General features: G+C 38.4%; 1 protein-coding gene across 2 annotated transcripts in view; it reads left to right on the top strand.

The window, feature by feature from the left end:
- The window catches only part of clmpa (CXADR like membrane protein a), a 70,593-nt gene that overhangs the window by 41,254 nt on the left and 4,582 nt on the right, over positions 1-24,757 (top strand). For both annotated transcript variants that reach the window (XM_084104387.1, XM_084104388.1), the window contains exons 2-6: positions 15,699-15,856; positions 17,666-17,864; positions 19,623-19,790; positions 22,075-22,197; positions 24,486-24,627. In XM_084104387.1, coding sequence (XP_083960513.1) covers positions 15,699-15,856; positions 17,666-17,864; positions 19,623-19,790; positions 22,075-22,197; positions 24,486-24,627 — 790 coding nt within the window. The remainder of the gene's footprint in view (positions 1-15,698; positions 15,857-17,665; positions 17,865-19,622; positions 19,791-22,074; positions 22,198-24,485; positions 24,628-24,757) is intronic.

A 24,757-nucleotide genomic window follows, 5' to 3' on the forward strand; every position in this document is an offset into this window, starting at 1 on the left:
TAGGTGTGTTTGATTAGGGTTATAGCTAAACTCTGCAGGACAGTGGCTCTCCAGGACCTACCCCTGCTCTAGACAAATGGGTCAGTTCAGGATGGTTCAGGCAGTTTGGTCACCACTAGTGCCGTCCCAAGCATGGAGTGGGGCCTAACGCGAGTTAGAGAAAGCGCATCCCTCATTCGGTCCGTTCGCAGTTGCGTTCCAGGGGGGTTGGGGCGGGGATCGGTCAGTTCAGTGCGGGGAAGGACGGCCCTGGTCAGTAGGCTTTTCATCTGTGCACTGTGTTTGTTTGTTTTTTATAGTGAGCAACAAAATTGCTCAGCGTAGCCAAACTGAAATGATTTATTTGAAGCCTCTGTTGTGTTTGAGCATCTCAGAGCTGAAAGAAGCTCTGGACTGATTTCATTTGATGGCTTGTGATGTTTCGAGCGCTCTGCCGTCATCTTGCTGCTGAGGATTTGATGATGAATCGAGATGGAGGCGTTTGTTTTCATCACTATGAGGGTGAAGATGGATGGATAACAATCACAGCTCTAATGGCATGACTGATTCTTTCCCTGCACATACTGCACAACTTAAATGTCTTGTATTACAGAGTATTTTCATGTGTGCCTTGTTTGCAGGAACTCACATTTACTGGAAAAGAGATTGGACAAATTGGCAGAGCTTTTCACATCTCAATTGTAACTGCTGTGTGGAGACGGTAAAAGGTATTTTTTTCTAGTGCCCTGCAGGAACAAGAGGCTCCGGCCCACTTTCCCCACACATTGTTTTAATCTAGCTCCCGCGGCTGAAACACTATCCCAACGGGGGCTTAACATGAGAGCTTCATTCATCTGCTTCCAAACTCCCTCCGCGCTTTGGGACGCCTTGCATGTGGAGAATGGTGAACCGCTTACCTGAGGGACAAAAGAGGTCACGATCCCACTGATGTGAGATAGAGTTTAAAAATGGGTTGAGTTTTGGGCTGAATCCGAATCTAAGGCTGATTTGTTGTTGTTGGGTTGTTTTTAGAGATTGGACATATTATGACAAAAAGCATTTCCATGTTCTTTTGAACGTGGAGATATTCCAACATTCACAACTATAAGCTCCAATGCTCAGTTGCTATTGTTACTCATTTCATATGCAGAGATGTTAGCCAATCATAACAGAGGACATTTACATTAGGCTTGGTTTTATAACTCAAAAACGAGTAGGCATCATAGCTATAGGCACTTACCCAACACAGTGGCTTATCCAAAAGATATTTAGCATAATTATGCTGTCTTCTAAGAAACCTTGCCAAATTCCTGCCAAAACATGAATCACATGTATCCTTCGTGGAGAAGGCAATTTCAGAATGTATAGCTATGTATGAGCTTAGTGGAAAAAAATCCATCCAAGATAACAGACAATTCAAGAAAAGTGCTTATAAATGCACTTTCAGTATAATTCATTCAGCACTGAAAAATACTGCTAAAAATACATAAATAATTAAAATGGATTTTTTTTTTTTTAAAGATATATTATATATTTGTGTTTTTTATTTATTTTTGTGATTATTACATGCTAAAGCCATACTTCTGTGTGGTTTACGCTTTTTGTATGAGGCAAAGGGCCAGATTTACTGACAGCTTGCGCCAGTGCAAACCCTCTTTTGACTTTCAAAACTACTGCCAGGATTTACTAAAGACACGCAGTGAAAAATTAGCACTGAAAAGGTGTGGACAGGTTCATATTTACGGCTGACCTTATTGCATATGCATTTGTAGAAGATTTTCTTTCAGACACAAAATTTATGGGCGGAGAGTATTTAAATAAATCATGCAACGTGATTTACTAAGGTTTGCTGTATAGTCAGTTTACTGGTATTTGTGCCATTTGTAACGCCCGAAAAAAAAGCATGTTTAACCCATTTTGCATAATAGAAGGAAGAGAATTTTCTCACTCAAGTTCTTTTATTTGCAGTGTCAGAGGAAAACATTATCCGAGCATATCCATATCCAATTCAATGATGAAAGTAAGGTATTTTCTGTGAATGTGCAAGACGTCCAATTCATTAGCTGCTGTAAACACCTAAGAATAACAAAGTGCAGTAAGCAGTAAAACTATTTACACTACAAACCAGTGTGTTTATGCTTACTATAATAAATTATCAATGCACGTTATTTGGAGGAGAACGTTGGGCTAGATGTGTAAGAAAATTAAGTTGTTGTCATTTGTTGCAACACTACAAGAAAATCTTGCTATGTATATGCTATAAAATTGTCCTCTTAAAATAGCACAGATGCAAACAGTGTGTTGCAGTGACCCGGTATTTACCCCAGTTGAGCAGCGTATACACTAAAAAAAGGTAACCTAACTGTCACTGTTATGCTCAGTTTGTTTTCAATAGTCACATGTTTTCCTTTGTTCAGTTTTCCCGCCACTCCTTTGTTACCATGGTCACCGTCACTGAGTTCATTTGGTTCAGCTCTGTTCTATTAATCATCTTAATTTGTGTTTGCTATATAAGTTGGCCCCTCACATTCGTTCTCTGTCCGATCGCTGTTATTTTAAGTTGTGTTTGCTATCACCTGTCTGCCTGCTGAAGGAATTATTCGATCTTGATCTTGATCTTGATCTTGATCTTGATCTTGATCTTGATCTTGATCTTGATCTTGATCTTGATCTTGATCTTGATCCGTCTTCGTCTTCCTGCCTGAACACAACGTGACACTAACATGATAACATCTAAATTAACTGGTTTGATTTAAGTCAGAATTATTATTTTCTGACTTAAAACTTAAATACACTAATTTATACCAACAAAAAATAGAAATAGCTCTTTAAGGAAATAATTGCAGGTTACCACTTTTTACAGTGTGGTGATGATGGGCCCATTATTCAGATCTGATTGCGTGTTGGCTGAGTTGACTGTATGAGTTAGATTTGCTGTTTTGCAAAAGCTGGCTAGTTTAATTACAACAGTAAGCTATTTTTGCCATTATTTAGAGTTGGGTGATTCAACCATTGCAGATGAGATGCTGTAAACGTGGGCGTAAATTTCATCTAACAGTTGGGGGGGGCAATAAACATAAAATTTCTCAAGAGCAACTTTTAAAGGGGAAACAAATATGGGGACTTTTTGTACTTGGTGTTTTGGTACGCTGTCCATTTTTCTTTTCTCTGTCATTTTCTCTGGCCAACAAAGCGACAGTTGTTTAAATATGAGTTAGGTTCATAGGTTCACCACACGGTCATATTATAATTATTAAATCATCTTGCGTCCTCCACATAGTATTTTAGGTTTCATCTGGGACAGACAAGCCCACTGCACTGATCTGCCACTTAACATCATGTTGAGCAAATCCAAACACTACAGAAGATCTACAATTAGCCTAATATCAGTTCATGTTAGTTGTAATGGGTGACTTACAATTCAGCAAGTTATGGTACTAAACAAGCTACCAAACAAGCTAGGTTACGTTATAATGGCTAACATAGCGGACACATGGAAAGTATTTTTTTTTTTGTCATGACTGATTTATTAATGACTCAGCATCATCTGTATTAAAGAGAAAAGAATCCCTTCATCCGATGTTTAAAGTGAATAAAATAGCCTTGACAGCCTACTTACTCGAGTTCCACAACTACTGAAGAACTTCGTTCTCTCCCACCGGACTTGTGTGTGTAGGTGAAGTAAAGGGGGAAAGCAGGCAATGGGCCAAAGCACTGTGAGGCAAGGGAGGGGGGACTCAGAATGTTTCTAAACTTGAAACGCATTTATTTTACCTCGTTTGCATTTGTATTGTTTTACTACTTACACAGTTATTTTAAGTATATATCATTATATTATTTATAGAGGCTGGATATTTACTGAGTTACGCTGATGTGCTAATTTTTTTCAGAGCTCCACCAAAGTTTATTATCTTTGGCCAGGATTCGGATGAATCATGATCAAGATCTTAAAGGAACAATTCACCCAAAAATACAAATTCTGTTATGTCATTCCAAACCTGTATTTGTTGGAACAAGCTGACATTCTGCTAAATATCTGCTTTTGTTTTCCGCATATGAGGGTGAGAAAATGATGACAGGATCACTTTAGAGTGAATTACCCCTAATGCTTTGGTCTTAAAGCTGGTTTTAATGCATGTGCTTTTGAGTGCTGCAGTGTACAAATAAGAGCACTGAAAGTCTGTTTTTAATTAGCATGGAATGTTCAAGAGTTGAGTTGTTTCCACATTGCTCTTTGTGAACACCCAGAATGCTTTGGCTAACCTTGCTGCGACGCTAGTGAAAGGCACCAAACAAATTATTCTTGTCATAAAAGTGGTTACCCGCCTCTACCACATGCTTTTAAGAGCATCTGTCATTCTTTGCATCGCAAACTACAAGGTCCGACCAGATGATCCAAACCACAGTTTTTTAATGTGTGTACCAGCAAATTCATAGAAAAACAGTTTAGACTTCAGGGTTTATATTTCAATTAGTAAACTACTTCATATTTATACATGCATGTGGTGAAACAACTCCAGCCATGTTGTCTAACCCCTAGCATAGTAAATTGCATTAGATGAAAGGGAAACTCAACTTGACCGCGAGGGATACTGTAATTTAACTTCTGTACGGGCCGAGCCATTTGTGTTGAGTAGTCAGCAATGGATTCGGGAAGACAAAGATGCATTTTCCCTCTTCCGCCGTCCCCCACAGTCAGCTAGATTTTCTACCTAATGGGCATGAAAGTTGCAAATTGCAGCAAAATGGACGTGGCAGGATAAAAAGTGTATTAAAGTATCGATCGGAGCAGGTCAATGGTGAACTGTAGCCCTGTATCAAGCAAACAGTGGTACTGGAGCAAATCTCAGCTGCTCTGTTGTTTGCACTTTGAGTGTTTGTGTCTGGTATTGATAGATATGTTTAGCTATTGATTTAAGTATTTCTGTGGGAAAAGCGCTATACTGTATGAGATGCGATTGTATTGTCTCTTGTAGATGTCAAAAAGATTTATGGTTTTGGCTGAAATATGTTTATGGTAGAGAGAATAGCTTTAAAACTCAGGGGGAAATTCACTAAGAATGTGTGTGTGTGTGTGTGTGTGTGAGTGTGTGTGTGTGTGTGTGTGTGTGTGTGTGTGTGTGTGTGTGACATCATGTTGGGTATGATGACAATGTTTTGAGTTAAACTAAATTATCTGTGGAAAGTGTGACTCAATTAGACTGGCCAAATTTAGATGTAAATGTGCAAAATCTGCCACAATTTTGTGTATTGCAGTTTACGATTACGTAGCAATCAATGCTTTTTTTTGTTGTTGTTGCATAAATCCATTTCCACCTCAAAAATCTTGAATAAAATGCTGTTTTTTCCCCCACTGAAATGAATTGCACAAATGTGAAACAATTGTTTAATTTAAAAAAAGTCTGTTTGATGGGACTGAAATGTAACAAGTGAAATGGAGACCTGGTGTTGTCAGAGACATCTGAACTGGGCTTTGATCCTGTGGCTGATCCAGACCAGGTGGAGAGAGAGAGAGTGAGTCCAGCCATCACAGTTCTCTTGTGATCAATCTTTCCTTTTCATTCACTCCTTTGCTTTTATCATCAGAACTACAGGAAATCTTGAGGGGTTTGTTCGATTTGCTGAGGGGAAGAGTTTGCCCACATTTTTTTAGTCCAGATGTGTGAAATATTGCATATGGTGGAGTCAATACTGCAGCGTTTCGTGCTGGTTTTGTGGTTGATCCAAAGAGATGTGCTCTGCAGTGCAGCAGCTTTCCACAACACCTCCTCATTAAAGAAGAGCAGGACAGCACATGAGTACTGTGTGTTCATGGAAGTGTGTGTGTGTCTATGTGTCTTTATCTGCTCTCAGCTGTGTGTGTTCATTTGAAGTAGAATCTCTATAATGAACAGTGAGCTTCAAGGAGACATGGCAGCTTCCTTCTGGATGACTAGAATTGGGTGAAACTCTGATGGACATGCACTAATTGACCTCAGTTTCACTCTGAATGTTTCCTAGGCTTTTTCTGTGAGCGCCTATAAAGAAGCACATGTTGCTGTTAAGAATGCATCAGAATGGTCGTGCAACAACCAGTTAGTTTACTGGATTTGATTGAGATATTTTTAGTGCTGATGAACTTAGAGACACAACTTCTTGAAGAGGTTTTTATCGTGCTGTGCTTTAACTTTTAACATTGTTTGTGCATGTTTTAAAACCCTCTGTGAGAAGTTGCACAGATGATCTTTAAATGCATCCTGTTTACAGCCATAAAAGCACCTTCAACAATAAACTTCAGGACTGTTGGACATTTATAGGATTTCTATTTTATATGAACGCTCTTCTTTGAACTTTCTATTTATCAAAGAATCCTGAAAAATTACTATTTCCACAAAGATATTAAGCTGCATAACTGCTTTTAACATAGATGATAATAAGAAAAGTTTCCTGAGCAGCAAATCAGCATAGTATATTTCTGAAGGATCATGTGACACTGAAGAGTGGAGTAATGATGCTAAAAATAAAGCTTTTTTCACAGGAAAAAATATATTTTTTAAATGTATTAACATAGAAAACCACTATTTTAAATTGTAATAATATGTCACAATATTACTGTTTTTACTGTATTTTTGATCAAATAAATGCAGCCTTAATTAGCATAAGAGACTTCTTTCAAAAACATTAAAATAAAATCTTACCAACTCCTGAACTTTAGAACGATATTTTGTATTTTGCATAATTTGCAAAAATGTCCATAATTTGCATAATATCTTTATGAATCAGGTGCAGTGCAGACCGTGTGAAAATAAATGGTTGCGTGAAGCTTTTACTGTGTCAGGTAACTTACTGTAGCGTATACAGCAAAAGTTTGATTACAAAACTCAGTTCTTTATGTTTCTTGTCACATTGTGTTCAGCATGCACTGACAGTTAGATAAACAGGCAGATGATCACGTTGTTTTCTCTGCTTGTCACCAAGAGTGATTGACGCGTGCGGTGTTCAGCTGGAGATAATGAGCTTTTTCACACGAGTGTCATGGAGCTTGAGCACCTCCAATTCAAATGAGATGCTCATCATCCTCCAGAGGCCCAGCTGAAAACCAGAGACGAGTCGAATCCCTGCCTCAAGAAGCATTTTGTTGTGCCCTCTTTTCTTTTTTGTATACTAAGCACCCTGTGGTTTGGACGACAGCATAGCGGGCATCAGGTATAGCGTTCACGGGTGTTGATGCCACGAGCTGGAATATCATCAGCAGCAGGAAAGGGATTAGAGAATTATTCCTGCCTTCAAAGTGGCGCCCGCAGTCACTGGAAAGAAATGCTTGGGATTTAATGGGAAGGAAACATTCCTCACCTCACACCACACCCACAGGCCAGATAATAGCATTTATGCAGAACATTTGATTGGGAAATATTGGTGAATGGTGATGTGATTTCATATGGTAGATGAGCTCAACAGATAAGCTGATCTAGATATGACATTTTCCTGAGCCGAATGTCTCTGAGGTGATCACTGTGCATCATGTCTGATGAATATCTCAAAGTCGTGAAGGAGAACAGAATTTGGGATCGAATGCTGTTTGAGAGTGGCGGCTTTCTGTGCACATGCTACCGGCTTCATTGAGTGCTTGTTTGAAGCTTGTTGCACTTAATAACTCATTTTAAAGGGATACTCCACCGTTTTTTCATATTAAACTATGTTATTCCCTTAACTAAGATGAGTTGATACATACCTCTCTCGTCTCAGTGCGTGCACTCAATCGCTCTGGTGCGCGGCGACACTTTGATAGCACTTAGCTTAGCCCAGTTCATTCATTAGGAACCAAACAGAGATGAAGCTAGAAGCGACCAAACACCTCCACCTTTTCTCTATTTAAATACAGTTACACGAGTAGTTACACGACCAAGTATGGTGACACAAAATAAAACGTGGCGCTTTTCTAAGCGGGTAAATGTATGGCGGAATAGCACTTGAAGTTGGAAGCACTTCGACTCTGTGCAGTAAAAAGTCACTCCTGAAAAATCCTTTCCTTCTCACTTCTGTCATTAGAATCAACGTGACTTTTTACTGCGCAGAGTCGAAGTGCTCCCAACTTCAAGTGCTATTCCGCCATACATTATATCCTTTTTACCCGCTTAGAAAAGTGCCACGTTTTATTTTGTGTCACCATACTTGGTCGTGTAACTACTCGTGTAACTGTATTTAAATAGGGAAAATGAATGGTTTGGTTCCTAATGAATGAACTGGGCTAAGCTAAGTGCTATCAAAGTGTCGCCGCGCACCATAGCGATTGAGTGCACGCACTGAGACGAGAGAGGTATGTATCAACTCATCTTAGTTAAGGGAATAACATAGTTTAATATGAAAAAACGGTGGAGTATCCCTTTAACATCAAACACGTCCTTTGCTTTCCCAGCAAGCAATAGCCGTCCTTTCACCATCTAGGTTAAGTATAGACCCGATATAGTCCGGCTATGAGTAACCCACTTCTAACCAATTTGATCTAATTTGGTTACATGTCATTTTTGCCAAAATAACTTGCGAGATGTATGATATTCCATTATGTAAGCAAAGTCAACAGTGATTACAAGGTGTTTGGTTTCATTTCTTTGACATGTTCTGTGCGTAGCCTGTGCGTCTATTCTTGGGCTATGGTTAGACTTCTATTAAATTTAAGCTGACATCCCAAATTTGCCTCGTTTTAGCCTAGATGTCTGGGCTGTAATTGGACAGCTATTAGACGTCTTTTAAGCGCAAAATTGCTTGATTTGTTATTCATGCACGTTTCTTTTCATAGTGTAGATATATGTACATACCGTGATGTACACAAAATAGCAAAATTGATAGACCTTTATATCGTCGTCGCAGTATATATAGTCATACAACCCAGCCCAAAATAAAGTTTCATTTGTAAAATTGCTAATCTTTCTAATGAGACATCTTTACAATACTGATGCATTGTCAGTTCCCTTTGCTTCAAACACTGCTGTAAATTAGATGTGCTGTGAGGCTGTTTTCGTCAGATGTTGTGTGGGAAGGAGAGAGCAGAACCATGAACCTGCACTTGACCTGTCAGCGCTGGGCCAAAGAGCGCTTGTATTTACTGCTGCGTTTCTGGACACTGTGTAATGCAGCACCAATCTTTGTCTTTTTTTATAGCTCAGTAGACTCATCTGGGCAGCTGAGACATAAAATACAGCTTTAATGTAGAGTGTTTCACTCTAGGAAGATGTTCACATGAGACGCCAGACTTTCATGTGTGATATTAAACTTTTAAACGGCAACGGAGTGAAATATTTCAAGAGAATGTCCGAACTTGGACAGATAAATGCAATGTAAATCGGCTTAAGATGAACCATGTGCTGCGCTGCACGGTAAAGCACATTTATCTGTATGTTCTTGCCTTTCTCATTTCTCCTTTCTCTCAACCCCCAAACACACTCAAGCATACATCATCAGAACAAACCCACCTCTCCCTCTTCCCGTTTGTGTGCATTTACAGTTTCCAGCAAAGCTGAGTGAGCACAACTACAGAAAAACAAAGTGCATTCTCCCATTTTCTCAGTTTTCTCCTCTGTCTTTGCTGAATCAAAAGGCAATAGACTGGGCTCATCACTCCAGAGTAATGTTTTTCAGAAAAACTAAAAGAGGAAAGAATAACTAGATTTGTATATTTTCTGAAGAAAATATGATTGGCATGCCGTTTCAAACCTGTACAGTGAAAATAATGGGTGTAGTACTTACTTTTTCAATTTAAAGGATTTTAATTTGACTGTTTTCACTCATTGAAATTGCTAGTAAATGTATCAAATATTTACAAAGAAACAGAAATTAACATATTAAATGTGAAATTCAAAAAACGATGTTGATAATGTATGACTTTCTTCTGTGAAACATAAAACATATTTTAAAAGTTTTTTCTTTTGGCCCATACAATGAAAGTCAATGGGGTCCATAGATGTTTCGACCCCAATGTTCATCAATATATCTTATTTTGAGTTCTGCAGAAGAAGTCATACAGGTTTGGAATGACATGATTTTCATTTTTGAGTAAACTAACCATTAATGGACAGAATATCTTTTTAAATATACAAACAACAGCATTGCAGCATATGAAATTACACTTAATACAACCGATGAAACTAGAAAATCTAGTTTACATAACTAAAACATGAATCAATGAAAACTGTGAAATTGTAAAACTTGATGGAAAAAAAAATAGCTGTTGCACAAATGCTGTGGGACTAGTTACTCTTTATAGTTTAATATTTGGGGTAACACGCTATCCCTCATTAAAGCGATGCAAGCACCATTAAAGGGTTAGTTCACCCAAAAATGAAAATTACCCCATGATTTACTCACCCTCATGCCATCCTAAGTGTATATGGCATTCTTCTTTCAGACGAATACAATATGAGATATATTAAAACATGCCCTGGCTCTGGTCCTGGAGCCATGATGTATGGATGCACTTTTTTGGGCTTCAAAATTCAATATAAAGCTTGGAATAGCCAGGACATTTTTTAATATATCTCTTATTGTATTCATCTGAAAGAAGAAAGTCATATACTGTACAGCTATGGCTTGAGGGTGAGTAAATCATGGGGTAATTTTCGTTTTTGGGTGAACTAACCCTTTAAAGGGGGTCCTATTATGTTTTTGTCTACTTTCTTTAGTGTGTAATGTTGCTGTTTGAGCATGAAAAACGTCTGCAAAGTTACAAAAACACATTCTCTCCAAAGGGAGTTATTTCTATATCAGTGCACACTGTTTCTGAACTCCTTGAAAAGCATTGATTGTAGTCTTCCGGGAGTGTGCATGTCACAATATCCCTCTAAATAATTCACGCCTAAGGCATATGCGGGAGAAAAGGGAGCGAGGCCTGGTTGAGTTGCGTTAGTAATGTGTTGAAGCTCGCGGTTATGGTAAGAGGTGTGACATTTCCGTAACATGTTCGAAGCGGTTGACCAGTCACAACACTCTGAGCACTGCACTCTTCAGAAGGAGGGGCTTCATAGAGACAGGAACTAAACAGTAATGTTATTTTTAGTCCAGTGGTCCTGTATACCTCTTCTCTCCTCTTCATGTCACTAACACGACAGTGGGCGGGGCCAAAGTTGAAGCAATTATGAAGTAGGCGTTGATCTTCTTCTGAGGAGTCGGTCTTTCACATATCTATGACAGGCACATTCCACAACAAGTCGTTCTCTGGGCTTGGTTTCAATAAAAGCTGTTTTTGGACTAACAAGGAAGTTTTCAGTTCTGAAACTTACAGGATATTCTTATAGTATGCTTACCTCTTATGTCAAAAGCTCAAAATTTGATTTCTCAATTCATTACCCCTTTAAGTCCTCATGGCATGCAAACAAGAAACTGCTGTGTATAACCACAGGTCAAGAGCTTTGGTTTCAACCACGCAATGCTGTTTGCTGAAAGTTTACTTGAACCATGATTTCGGGAAACACGACTCCTTGAACTATGCTGATAATGACAGAACTTGTGACCATAGTTGACTAATGATGCTTTCGGGAAACGCACCCCAGAGTGTTGTGCTGCAACAATTTAAAATATGTGAAAAATAATGTGTTTTTTTTAATCAAGCATGAAAATCTGTTCTAGTAGACCAAGAATCAAGACTTTTGAAAAGGACATAATAGGTCCTCTTTAATTAGATCTCAGCTGCAAGATCTTTCCTCTATTAACTTGTTCTTGCTTGAAGTGTGGAGAACGCTATTTGGTGGTAGATCACAGCTCTGTCCCGTGGCGAAGTCCGAGTGCCATGTAAAGATTGTGAAGGCTATGCACCATGTCTTTGGACAGTTTGAAGGGTGTGTATGTGATGTGTGCTATTGGCTGCTCTATAATAAGATTGCTGTGATCTGTGGGGAGGAGAATTTACTGGAGCACAACTCCCCCTAGGGCATCTTCATAGAAATCTGCTTTTCCACCAGCTTTTGGTGCATCTCAGCCAAGCTGCTTGGTTCCTATTGTTAATGAGCCGCTCTTTCACTCTCTTTCCCCCCAGCCTGAGCCACCATGTGCCTAAAGGGGCTAGAAAATCTCAAGCTGCAGCTGATGGCAGAACATGAGAGATGAACACTGCAGGCATTAACATGGCCATTTCATCCAAGCCTTTTCCAGCTGAGAACTTAACATGACCCGGCCCACAGGCTCCTACCTTACGGTTTAGAAATAGTTGCATGGATACCTTTGTGTGCTTCAGAGATTTCAAACTGGTTTAGTACTGCTAGAGAAATGCTCCTTTATGTGTTTCCCAAATGCTTTTGTACACCAATGAGCATACGCACTCTGGTAAAGTGATTGGTTGATATGAATATCTTGAACCAGTCTGTGATCAGACTATTTTCAGAATGGAATACTTAGCGTAATGTTTACTGCATACTCTTATGCAACCATTAAGGTTTTAAACAGTAGCATGCTACCCCCCACCCCCTTTCTTCAAGTCACTTTTATTTTTTATAGTGCTTTATACAATATAAATTGTTTCAAAGCATGCAAGTATCATCAAGTATGAGACAAGTTCAAATTCTGCCGTATAGCGGAAGTCGCAAGATAATCGTATCGTTCAGCTCAATTCAGTTCAGTGTTGATTCAGTTATGTTCAATAAATGTATAAAGTTAATTCATTATTCATGAGTTAAATTCAGCTATAAGCAGCTCTAGTGAAGACAATAGTGAGATTATTCAGCTTGAGTCAGTTAACTGGATCAGTTCAATTGCTGGATATTAACTGTCCCTAACTAAGCAAGCCAAAAACGACAGTGTCAAATTCTATCAAGTGACAGAAGTGGAGAAAAAAAAACATTAGGAGAAACCAGGCTCACTCGGGGGACCAGTCCTCCTCTGGGGTAGATGAATGAACATGGTTTGAAATTGATTGGGATGCATCACGGGCATTAGGTTGTATTCAGTATTAATCTGATTGAATGTAAAGTTTGCTTGATATTTGGAAGTACTAATAATAATAATTAAAAAATATATATATTTTAATTCAGTGAACAGTTAAAAAGTGCTATATAATAAAATGTATTATTACTATTTATTAATACATTTAATAATTATTAGTATATTAGTATTACATTTAGATATAATAAAATGTTGTAATAATAAATAATCATATATGTAACCAATAGTTTATGTAAATAAAATTGTAAAATATTACGTTTTCGTATTATATGTATTGATTTTAATTAATTGAATAATTTAATTAAAATAATATTTTGTATTTTTAATCCAATCTTGTGTAAAACACCTTGTCGTTCCAATCCAATAATATGTCAAGAAAAATATTTTTTCATTCATGAGTCACGCAGCAAATGACAGTGCATTGCATTATGGGATATATGCAGAATGTTGTAGAATGTTGTTTGGCAAATATCGAGGTATTCTGTGAATACAGTACGAGTTGTATGGAAGTATGCAACTCTGAACATAGCTATACACTTTATTTTAAAACCTTTGTAAATCACATACTGTATCATTATCTTAATCTTAACTTCAAGGCAGTAAAAGCCAGATCTCCATGATTTCACTGTGTTTCAAAGATGGATTTCCACGACACTGCGAGGCCATGCAGATGAGGATTTATCTGATCTTATCATTTCCTTTGAAGAAAAACCTGATCCTCTGTAATGTGTCCCATATTAATGCTGCTAATGCCGGCAGATTTCACCTGCTTCCATCACAACCCATTTTAGCTGGCCTGCATTTTAACCCATTTAATACCAAGATAGACGCTTTCGCTGAATAAACAGCCAGAAAAGTCTCTTTGATGTTCTTAAAATATCACATGGTACGACGTCATCCAACATTAGGAGAAAATGAAATGTTCCACGGGCATCGTTCAGATTATTAACAGTATTGTGATTTTAATTAAGGTGAAGAGTGTTCTAATGAGACCAGGCTCTATATTCTTTAAATATATTTTGATATTTTCTTATAAACTAAACTAAATTTTTTTTAGCTTACATAACGTCATTGAGTACAGCCTATTAAAGTAGTAATTTATGTTTTTTCTGAAGCTTTACAAAATGGTAACAAATGGTCTTTTTTAAGATTTGGAACTTGTTTAAAATGTCATACAAAATTCAGTTGTTTTTTTTTAAAGACAGTAGTATGCTGTATGTATGCAAATGTTCAATTCCCAGTTGTCTATATTTCTACTAGATTTGCCAAAAATGTGCATACTGAAAACTGCAATGGTTTACACTTCTATTTCTAGTGTGACAAATGAACCTTAAGCTAAATGAACCATCTTCTTGACTATTATTTGATTAGTCTGCCAGAAGTGAAGACATTTACCCCAATCTGAATTAAACATGTGAAATAATTCTATTTAAAATATTCACTCTCTCTATTTTTATAAATCAGAACACAGAATGCAGTGTGCTCAATTCTGATCATTGCCCAAAGCGAAGATTTTTGATGATATGTCTCGCATTATCAGGATTATTCAAGCATAAGGCTGTTGCATATGGCTGAGGTGTAGAGTTGTCTGCTTGTCATCTGGCTGTGTGGGCATTATTTCTGCATTCAGAATGCATGCTGGGAATTAATTAGCTTGGCCTTCATTTAGCTGCCTCCCTGTGTCAATGTAGAGAAGTTCAAACGCAAATGGTGTTAAAGTACAGTAGCAGTGCTGTGGGACGTCCACTCCGCGTTTTATCTCTTGATGAGTGGAAAATGTATCGTGATGGGAAACGCTGAGAGGCTGTGATGGTTTGGAATGGAGGAAATTAGGGTTGTAACACAGATTCAATTCGCCCACAAATCAGTATTGGAGACAAAATGTGACCATGTTCGTTCATTTGGCCAGAGGAGAACTGGTCCCCAGACTGAGCTTAGTTTCTCCCCAAGGTTTTTTTCTCCATTTCCGTCACCTGATGGAGTTCGGGCTCCTTGCCACTGTGGCCTTAGGCTTGCTTTTTTGGGGACACTTAATATTCAGTAATATTATGGATTTTGACTGCACTGACACTATTGTATGAGAACTGAATTGAGCTGGATGATGACACCACTGTTTTCTGCTGAGCTGCTTTATAGCTGAATCGACATCGTTTCATAATTGATGAATTCTGCAACATCTACAATGTGAATCAACATTGAACTAAACGGAGCTGAATAACGACACTGCTGTCTTCTATAGAGCTGCTTTATTGCTGAATCAAACTCATTTCATGATTGATGAACTTTACACTTCTTGAACTGAACTGGATAAACTGAACTAAATAATGACATTATTGTCTTTGTAGAGCTGCTTTACAGCAGAATTAGACTTGACAAAATGCTTCAACCTCAATAAATTCACAAGCATGGCCGCCTTCATCTCCAGCAGTCGCTAATAGACCTTTACCTCCCTTGTGTTATGGAGATGATTTCCTATTCAGTGTGAAAAGTGGCCGCTTGGCTGTTAAACCGTTGTCCAATTCCAGGAATTTATCTGAGGGTAGAACAATGATTGTCTCCATGGAGCCTCTGGCCTCTAGCCTGAATCATCTTCTCTCTGCTCTGGACGAGAGCCGTGCCGCAGCGCCCGTGTGTGTATGTGTGTGCGTGTGTGTGTGTGAGCGCATTGGATCAGTCGCGTGATATCCCTGATGCCTGCATGATATCTACCTCTGCATCCTGCAGTAAAGCCAACTAAAGCCCTTCCGTCCTATAACTTCTCCCTGGCATCGGCCTTAACGCTTCCTCCTCTCTCTTTGTCTCTCTCTCCACAGTATTGCTGAGTGTGCTTCAGGCGAATGGCCAGACGGAGATGAAGAGAGTGGTCGGAGACAATGCCACGCTGCCTTGCCACCATCAGCTGTGGCAAGCCGACATTACCCTGCTGGACATAGAATGGATGCTGCATAAATCCAGCTCACGGCAGACAGTGGTGAGCGCGTGTGTGTGTGTGTATATGCGACAGTGCGCTGCTTATGCTGGCCTTCGCTGATCTGCAGTGCAGTGCTTTTTGCTGCGATTATGGGAAGGGTTGTCTTTCTGTAAACTGTACCATCAACTGGTGCTTCAATCAGCACTGTGAAAACTGCTCTCTTTTAATGTCACTGGTTTGCCTCGTATCACCCCCAACAATTACTTTTATGACCTAATGATGTGGAATTGGCCCGAGGACAAGTTTTACATTTTAATCTGGCCACGGCTCAAGCTGCTCCCTGAGGTCCTTCCCGACACAATATATCTGACAAGAAGGTTCAAACCTTTTGCCGATTGAACTTCCTGCCAGAGACGAATCATTTTAGAGCTATTTTTCTAAATGGCATGTAGCCCTTTAATGAGATAAATCTATATTTTAGGGGTGAGTTTTTTGTTCTGTCTCTTAGACACTTAAGCGCCACCAATAATTAGGGATGGGATATGAAAATTTTGGCCGATACCAATAACGATAATTATTTATATCTGAAAGCCGATAACTGATATATTGGCAGATAAATCTAAACTTAGACATTTAAATCTAAATTTAAATCTTAAATCTCTCATTTTTGAGATCCTGATTACAAAAACAAAAGTCTCACCATTAAAATCCATGTCCCAAGCACACAATTATAATGATGTTCTTATAATAATTTTATATAGCCTATATGACAGACTTGTGTTGCACCTTTTTTGAAGTGACTCAAAAACATCATAGCAAACAGTGTGCATCTGAACTGTCTCAGCTGAAGGAAAAATACATTATTTATTGGCATTAATATATCGGCCAATTGTTTTTATTGGGCCGATAACGATAATAACATTAAAAATTAACATAATATTGGCCGATATCGATATGGTGGCTGATATATCATGCATCCCTACCAACAATTCTAACTTTAAGGTGCATTTAAGCTTTTTCTCTACCGTTCAAAAGTGAATGGCCTGTAAGATATTTTTATGTACGCCTGTATGAGTTTCTTTCTTCTGTTGAACACAAAAGAAGATATTTGAAGAATGTTGGTAATCCAACAGTTGATTAATTAAAAAATACTATGACTTAGTAAATGGTTACCGTCAACTGTTTGATTACCAACATTCTTTAAAATATCTTCTTTTGTGTTAAGCAGAAGAAAGAAAATCAGACAGGTTTGGAACAACATGAGGGTGAGTAAATAATAACAGCATTTTCATTTATGGGTGAATTATCCCTTTGAGAGTCCCTCCAAGGCTGCAGTTATTTGAGCAAAATACAGTAAAACAGTAATTTTGTGAAATAGTATTATAATGTAGAATCACTGTTTCTATATTAATATAATTTTAAATGTAATTTATCCCTGTGATGCAAAGCTGAATTTTCAGCCTCATTACTTCAGTCTTGTCACATGATCCTTCAGAAATCATTCTAATATTTGGTGCTCAAGAAACATTGTCAATGTAAAAAAACAGCTAAATTATTAGTGTTTTTATTAAGATTACCTTTTAGTAAATGTTAAATAAAAGGAAACTTTTCTAAGTGAAAAGGGCAGTTTTTGGTGAGCAGAATAGCTTTAGCAGTGCTTTACCAAATGAAGTTGAGTATCAGGGACACCGAAAGACAAATATAACCAAGCAAAGAAAGGCCTGATTCGCAGTGACATCAGAGTTTAGCAGACTCTAACTGCAGGCGTGTGACTCAACCCTCACTGGATTTTACCCGTAGCTCATAGATTTTCAAAAGCTTAATCAAAGCAGTCTTTATTAATTCGCTGTATGTTTCCTCTTTCACCAGCTGATCACCTACTTTGGGGGTCGGATCTACGACCCCAATGAGAGTGAAGCTGGACGGCTGTCCCTATCGGGCGACTATCTGAAGGGTGACGCTTCACTCATGATCAGTGACCTCTCGCTCACAGACTCTGGAGAGTACATCTGCAAGGTCAAGAACGGCGGGAAGTACTACTGGAACACAGTCAAACTCATCGTGCTCCGTGAGTCTTTGGCCCTGCAGCTTGGCTTTAATTAACTCCTCTTCTAGGCCTGGAGAACGAAAAAGACATGACAGATTGCTTATCTCACAGAGTAAGGGGCACAAAAATAGCACCAGGATGTTGTCTCTGGGCGTAGTGCGCCAGTTGTGCCCCGATCTTGGCGTGAAATGACATTCAGCGACTGTGTGACAATAAAAACGACACATTATGGATGATAGCATGGAGAGAAAATCGCATGTAAACATCTACATCATTTATACGACACACTAGAGTTGAACTTCCAAAACACATAAATCAGGCTAAGTTGCTCATTCAACATGTATTATTGCGAGGATGTGTTGAATAAACACTTCTTCTTGCATAGAAACATTATACGTCTGCTTTCCCCCATTTTTTCTTTCTATATTCCCTCATTCCATCTTAACCGCTTCGACAGCTATATAAAGACATTTTAGAGCGCCACAAATTTACGCATGCATTTGTACAAATGATCCGTAGCTTTGAAACGACACGCTCGATTCCGAGGGGCAAACATTAGCATTTGTCTTGTTCAACACAAAGATAATGGCTTGGCAAAGGACGAGGCTGCAGCTTCCTCTTTGCGCAGTAAGTGATCCTGACAGAGTCGGGAGATGGAGGGGACCTGCATCCCACTCAGCGGCTGTAATTGCATCCCCCCCTGCGAGTGCCGGGACAGAATTGCCCTGGCTCAGCAGATAGAGGCGGCAGGAGCAGATGCTGATGGCCGGGGTGGGCAGGAGCGGGGGGTCGAGGACCGAATGGTGAACGGGTTGTTTTACAGATTCATGTTATAGAACTCGCTGGCATCACACTGGGTTTTAAAAGGTTTCATGATGTGAGGAAAAACAAATCTAAATGGGGAATGATGCAAAACGGGTAAAAGTGCATGTGTGTGTACTGGTTTTGCTTACATACTCTAAACTACTCGTCCCAAAATTAGTTTAAATCACTCACTCAAGTGCTATTTTGCACAAGATTTCAAAAAAAAAAAATCATTTAAAAAGCAAATAATCAAATGAGTTTATCCAGCTGGAATATCTTTTATTTGTAAATGATTTAATTCACTCGATTATCAAAAGATATGCATTACTACCTGGTTATTTAATATATAAGCCAATTCTTTGTTGAATTTCCAGCTAAAACACCTATATTGTGATATTAAATTCAGGGGATTTTCAAATTAGTATGCATCTCTTTGCGGTTATTTAATATATGAGGCAATTATTTGTTAAATTTCCTGCTAAAATACCTGTATTGTGATATAACATTCATTGGATTGTCCAAAACTATGTAGTTATGTTATATATAAGCAAATTCTTTGCTAAAATACCTACATTACAATATAAGAAAATTCATACCATGATGTAATGTCGTCTCTGGCCTGCTTTGCTTGCTTAGTTGGGGACACTTAATTATATTCAAAAATATTATTGATCTGACTGTACTGACGCTGTTGTACAAGAACTGAACGGAACTGGGCGATGTCATCATTTTTTGCAGAACTGCTTTATAGATGAAATTAACTAATTTAATAACCGATGATCTTTGCAACGGAACTGAATCAACACTCAACTGACTTCAGCTGAACAACAGCCGAAATGCATAATTTTTCAGTCATCACTGTAAAGCTGCTTTGAAACAATCTGTATTGTATAAAGCTCTATATAAATAAAGGTGACTTGACTTAATGTTTACCTTACCATGTGTGTTTTACCATGTCTGTTTTGCAACTTGCAGTGAAGCCGTCCAAACCACGCTGTTGGATGGAGGGTCGTCTGCTGGAAGGAAGTGATGTCAGACTGAGCTGCAAGTCTACAGATGGTTCTGACCCAATCAGCTACAAATGGGAGAGAGTCTTGGACAAGGGAAAATATGTTGGCAAGCTCCCACCTCTGGCCCTCATAGGTGAGCTCTTAGAAAATTAATAGCGTTTTATCATTTACGTCTTTAAAGCTGAAGTATGTAGTTTCTGGAACTAGTGGCACCACGCAGAATTACAAAAATAAAGCATATTTTGCAAACGCCCCTTTCCCAACTCAAACTTCACAAATACTCATACTTGTTGGCATGAAGGCATGTCTCAACAGGTAAAAGTAGGCTACTTTCAATGAAAGGTCCAACATATTAATAATACTTTTAGCTGTATTGCCCTGTGTCATGAGTAAGCAATTGAGTATCGCTCTGTCTAGAGTGAACGCGAGCGTCTCCCTTATAATAAACCGACTTGACGCATTTTTTGACATGACGCGCCACAGCTGTTTGAGGCTGTCTACACTGGACACATCAAAGTAAACAATATAAACTGGAACATTTCTCTTTCTGAATGGGTGCATGATGATGATTTATTGTAGCGCATTGTATCGCAATTCCCTGTTCGTGTTCATGACCTGTTTAATCTTTGAAGACTCCTGTACCCGAAGCTTAAAGTCTTTTCCCATGTAACGCATCAGTCATGGTCCCACAGCAGCTAAACACCCTCTGGCTCCGCCTGCTACACTAGCCACGCCCCAAACTCACGCTATAGGTTGAGCTGGAAAGAGATTGGCAGATCTGTGTGGACCGCTCTCAATGTTTATATGGTGCCTGGAGGTCTCAATGTTTAAACTTGTAGGTGAGATAAACCTATGAATGACATACTAATAGTAGTCAATGAACAATAAACTGACTTAGAATGTATTAAAAAAATTCACCTTTAAGCAGGAGGACATTTTCATAGTGATAATTATTACTAATAGTTCTATGTGTCACATTTAGATGTGATGTACATGAAAATGATCTTTTGACTGTAACCTGTTGCTCAGATTTTTAACCGATACACTGACTCGCTCTGCTTCCGCAATACTGCTTTCCCGAGAAGAAAGAAAATGCAGCGTTAAGTTTATATTCCATGCGTGGGGAGTAAATCATGTGGACATCATCTCTCTGGAGGAGCAGAAAATAGATGAAGACACTACAGGGACAATTTAACACCGCAAGCATTCTCAAATTAAATTTACATCAATTCCATCAGCATTTTTCACCCCACATGCTTCACTACCTCCTCAATTAGCCTCTCTTATGAGATCGGATAAGAGATGTGACGTATGTGCAATGTAATGCGCTCTGTACCCTTCATCAGCCTTTGTGGAGAATTTTGCAGAGCATGATCTGTTCATTCAGCTGAACACTTTCAGAAGTTGTTTCATGTCAGAAATCAGGTTTCGATGAAATCAACACTAACCAGTTTAGTACTTGAAGCTTGAAGTGTGTCCTTATCTGGCCCAGTGTGATAAAGTGACAAGCCATGTCAACCTTTCTCGCTCGTTGTGACAACTAACCCCTGCTACTCCCACACCATACATGCGTCAAAGTAGCTGGAGCAACTTTTCTCTATTTACTGATATGAACACTTATAATGGGCTTACCATAGTGAATCAGGGAAAGACAAAAACAATGTTTTGGAAGAAGGATTGATAGATTGACTGTTCATTTTGAACAAAACGTTACACAGGGCACCTTTTAAATAAAACAAAAGAAAATCCAGACATAAAACAGGATATTCCAGACACGGGAGAAACAAAACCAAAACCATAATATCAATTAAGGACAACACCAGAAAAAAACAAGAGAAACACTGGAGTATAAAGACACAAGATAACAAAACTGGCGAAAGAAACAGGTGTGTTTAATGAGTTGCTGTGGTGATTAACAGGGTAACATTGGAAACAAACAAGGGAAACAGGAACTAATCACAGGAAGTAAAAGCAGGAACAATAAGAACAACAATACACTTCAAAATAAGAGTCCTTAAACACAAGACAGGGGAACATGAGACAGGAATTGTAGCAAGCACCAAATCAGCATATTAGAATGATTTCTGAAGGTTCATGTGAACCTGAAGACCGGAGTAATGATGCTGAAAATTAGATTAGATTTTAAAATATATTAAAATAGAAACAGTGTATTAAATAAATGCAGCCTTGGAGAGCATAAGAGACTTGGGAGGAAATCTTGAATATAAAGTGAATATAAATTTGCCAGAATTAGATTTTTATATGGGCGGGGCTACCCAGCAGCCAACAAAATGAATGGGAGATTATTATGGAAGAAATAGGATTTATTGTTTGTCATGTGTCTGGATGGATGCTGTGTATTCAATTCTGTCTAAACTATTAACATATCAAAGTAACTTAGTGTTTTTTGTCTTAAGATCTGAAGAACCCTGAGATTGTTACGCTGAAAAATCTGACGAAGGAAAGTGCAGGTGTCTATAAATGCACCGCCAGCAATGATGTCGGAGAAGAAAACTGCACTTTAGAGGTCAAAGTTCACTGTAAGTATCTGTGTTTGTATGGTTAAGTTCAAAATGGCATTTGGCATACATCTTACTGCATACTGTGCCAACTACCTACTGTTTTCTAAAAATAGTGCATAGTATGCATTGACAAATGCTTCAAACAGTAATACGCTACACTGTTGATACATTACCTCATTGTGCTTCATGTTTATTTTAGCAAGTGACATCCAGTTATCCATTACTTTGAAAATAAAAATGCATATTGCATTTTTTAAGCTAATTTGTCAAAAAATAAAAAAATAGTTAATTAGTCAAATAGAGCGCATTGCTTTGCACTGTGGGATACAATAGGCAGTCTGAGTATTGCATACAGAAAATTAGCATACTAACAGTATACATGCTGCATGACACAATGTAGTATGAGTTGTATTTTGTAGTGATTCTGAACTTGACTAGTGTGTTTCTGTTTGTTTGATGCAGACACAGATGAAAGGATTTATGCAAACTATAAATTCCTATTCTTAGCTTTTTTTTGTTTTGTGTTGCTGTTTTATGCTTGCTTCCAACACGTAATTGAATTACTGTCAGCATAAGTCGTTGCTGTATAGCAAGCCACAGTATTTTTGTGAAGATGGCGGTGAGATCCTGACCAATTCTGCTATGCAGTGCGATCTTTCAGCACTATTTAACATCCAAATAAAGAATTAATCCTTTTTTTTAACAGTGTTCATTGATTTAATCCCTTCCTCCAAACCTTTCTCAAACTGCTCTGCTGCATAATTAAATATCAGATGATGGAATTAGAAGAAATAATTAATTATGTGACGGAAAGAAAAAAATAATTCATGCAAAAAATGGCATGTTATTAAAGGAAGGAGCGTAGTGAGTGCGGTAGGTTGATTAATGCTGTGCTGTTTGCTGGAGTATTCTCATGGTGAGTTACACTCCTTCAGGTATCTGCAATGCAGAGGGGGCTGCTTGTTACAGGCTGTTTGTTAGTCTATTCTGAGCATGAAAACTTTATTGTATGTGTCTTTTTAAAAGAAGCACGCTTCTGGATGAATTGAGAATCACAATTTCTTTTTCTTTTTAAAAAAAGAGAGATCACGATTCTCTCACGATTCTGAATAAACTACTAAACAAAAATAACATGCAATTTACTAGGGGTTCTAAAAAAAGTTAATCGCTGCAGTCTATTTAAAAATGTTTCATTGATTTGAATGAATTATAAAAAAAAAAAAAAGGTTTGAATGAATGATTCAATGACTCACTCTTAAATACTTGATTCATTACTGGATGAATCAGCGCTTTTGAACGAATATCTGGAATAAACAATTCAATGACAAATACTTTTTTAAACAGTAATTTCTTGCCTCCTACTGGCATAATGGTGTAATTGATACAATCTTTATTTGAAGCGTCAAATTTTTGATCGCTACCACAGAAACTAGACATGACTAGAACCCACGACCTTCTCTAACCATTAGGCCACGACTGCCCATATCCAAACTATAAACTTTTGTCTCATTACTGTAATAATTTGAATGTTTGTAAGAGAGAAATAATGATACTGTGTGGTTGAAAGGACTGTGATGCTGTTTCGTACCTATACATCACAACTGCTGACTCTGGGTCAGCGGCAGCGCCAACGCAGATCTGAATGCTTGCTGTGATCGTACTTGTCAAAGGTTTAATAGACAGAGCGGAATCGCTGTCATCACATGGTTGTTTGAATAGAGATCGCGATTAATCGTGCTGTATACAGTAGTGTATAGTGAGTGTGTATGTTTAAACAGTTTTAGGCACTTCCTGGCTCTACTGTATATGTGTGATTTGTGAATAGAATAGAATGTTGTGGGTGGTTGCTAAGATGTTACTATGCCATTGCAAAGGTACAGGACTTGCTAATGCCAATACACACATGATACACTGCTGTGAGCAAGTAAGACATGCTGCTGCTGCACAATATAGTGTACATGAATTACCTACAGCAGATCTATACAGGTGGAGCTGGGGAAGGTGGAGGATTTCTGATGTGCCCTGCAAACTGCTACAGCAAATGCTGACCAAGTATTTGAAGGATGAGCAGCAAGATCATTGGCTACTGATACAGCAGCAACCAATCAGCTGGTATCTATAGATAATGATGTGATAGCAAGCAGATTAAGTTAAGGACCTATTAGTCTGTGCCATCTGGAGTTTCATGCCAGAACTTTTTTTATAAATAAATGTGACTTTACAATAATAACACTGAAGCTTACCTCAGCATACACCATAACTTATTATAAAATGGAATCAGCTGTGAAGTGTCCACTCTTTTGCAGATGTCCGTGGAATGGGCGTGGTGGCTGGTGCTGTGGTGGGCGTGTCCTTCGGCGTTCTACTCATCATCCTCATCGTCTGGCTTGTTTTCCGCAAGAAAGAGAAGAAGAAATATGAGGAGGAGGAAGCGCCCAATGAAATAAGGTAAAACAAACTAAAAACATTTCTTTAAATAGCTCATTGGACATAATTGACACTATTTATAATGTCTAGCAGCTCTATTTCTCTTTGGTGACTTGCATTCATGTCTAGGCTAATTTGCGGGTGTCGGGAT

This window comes from Abramis brama, assembly GCF_963993115.1.
Source record: "Abramis brama genome assembly, chromosome: 25".
NCBI classification, from domain to species: domain Eukaryota; kingdom Metazoa; phylum Chordata; class Actinopteri; order Cypriniformes; family Leuciscidae; genus Abramis; species Abramis brama.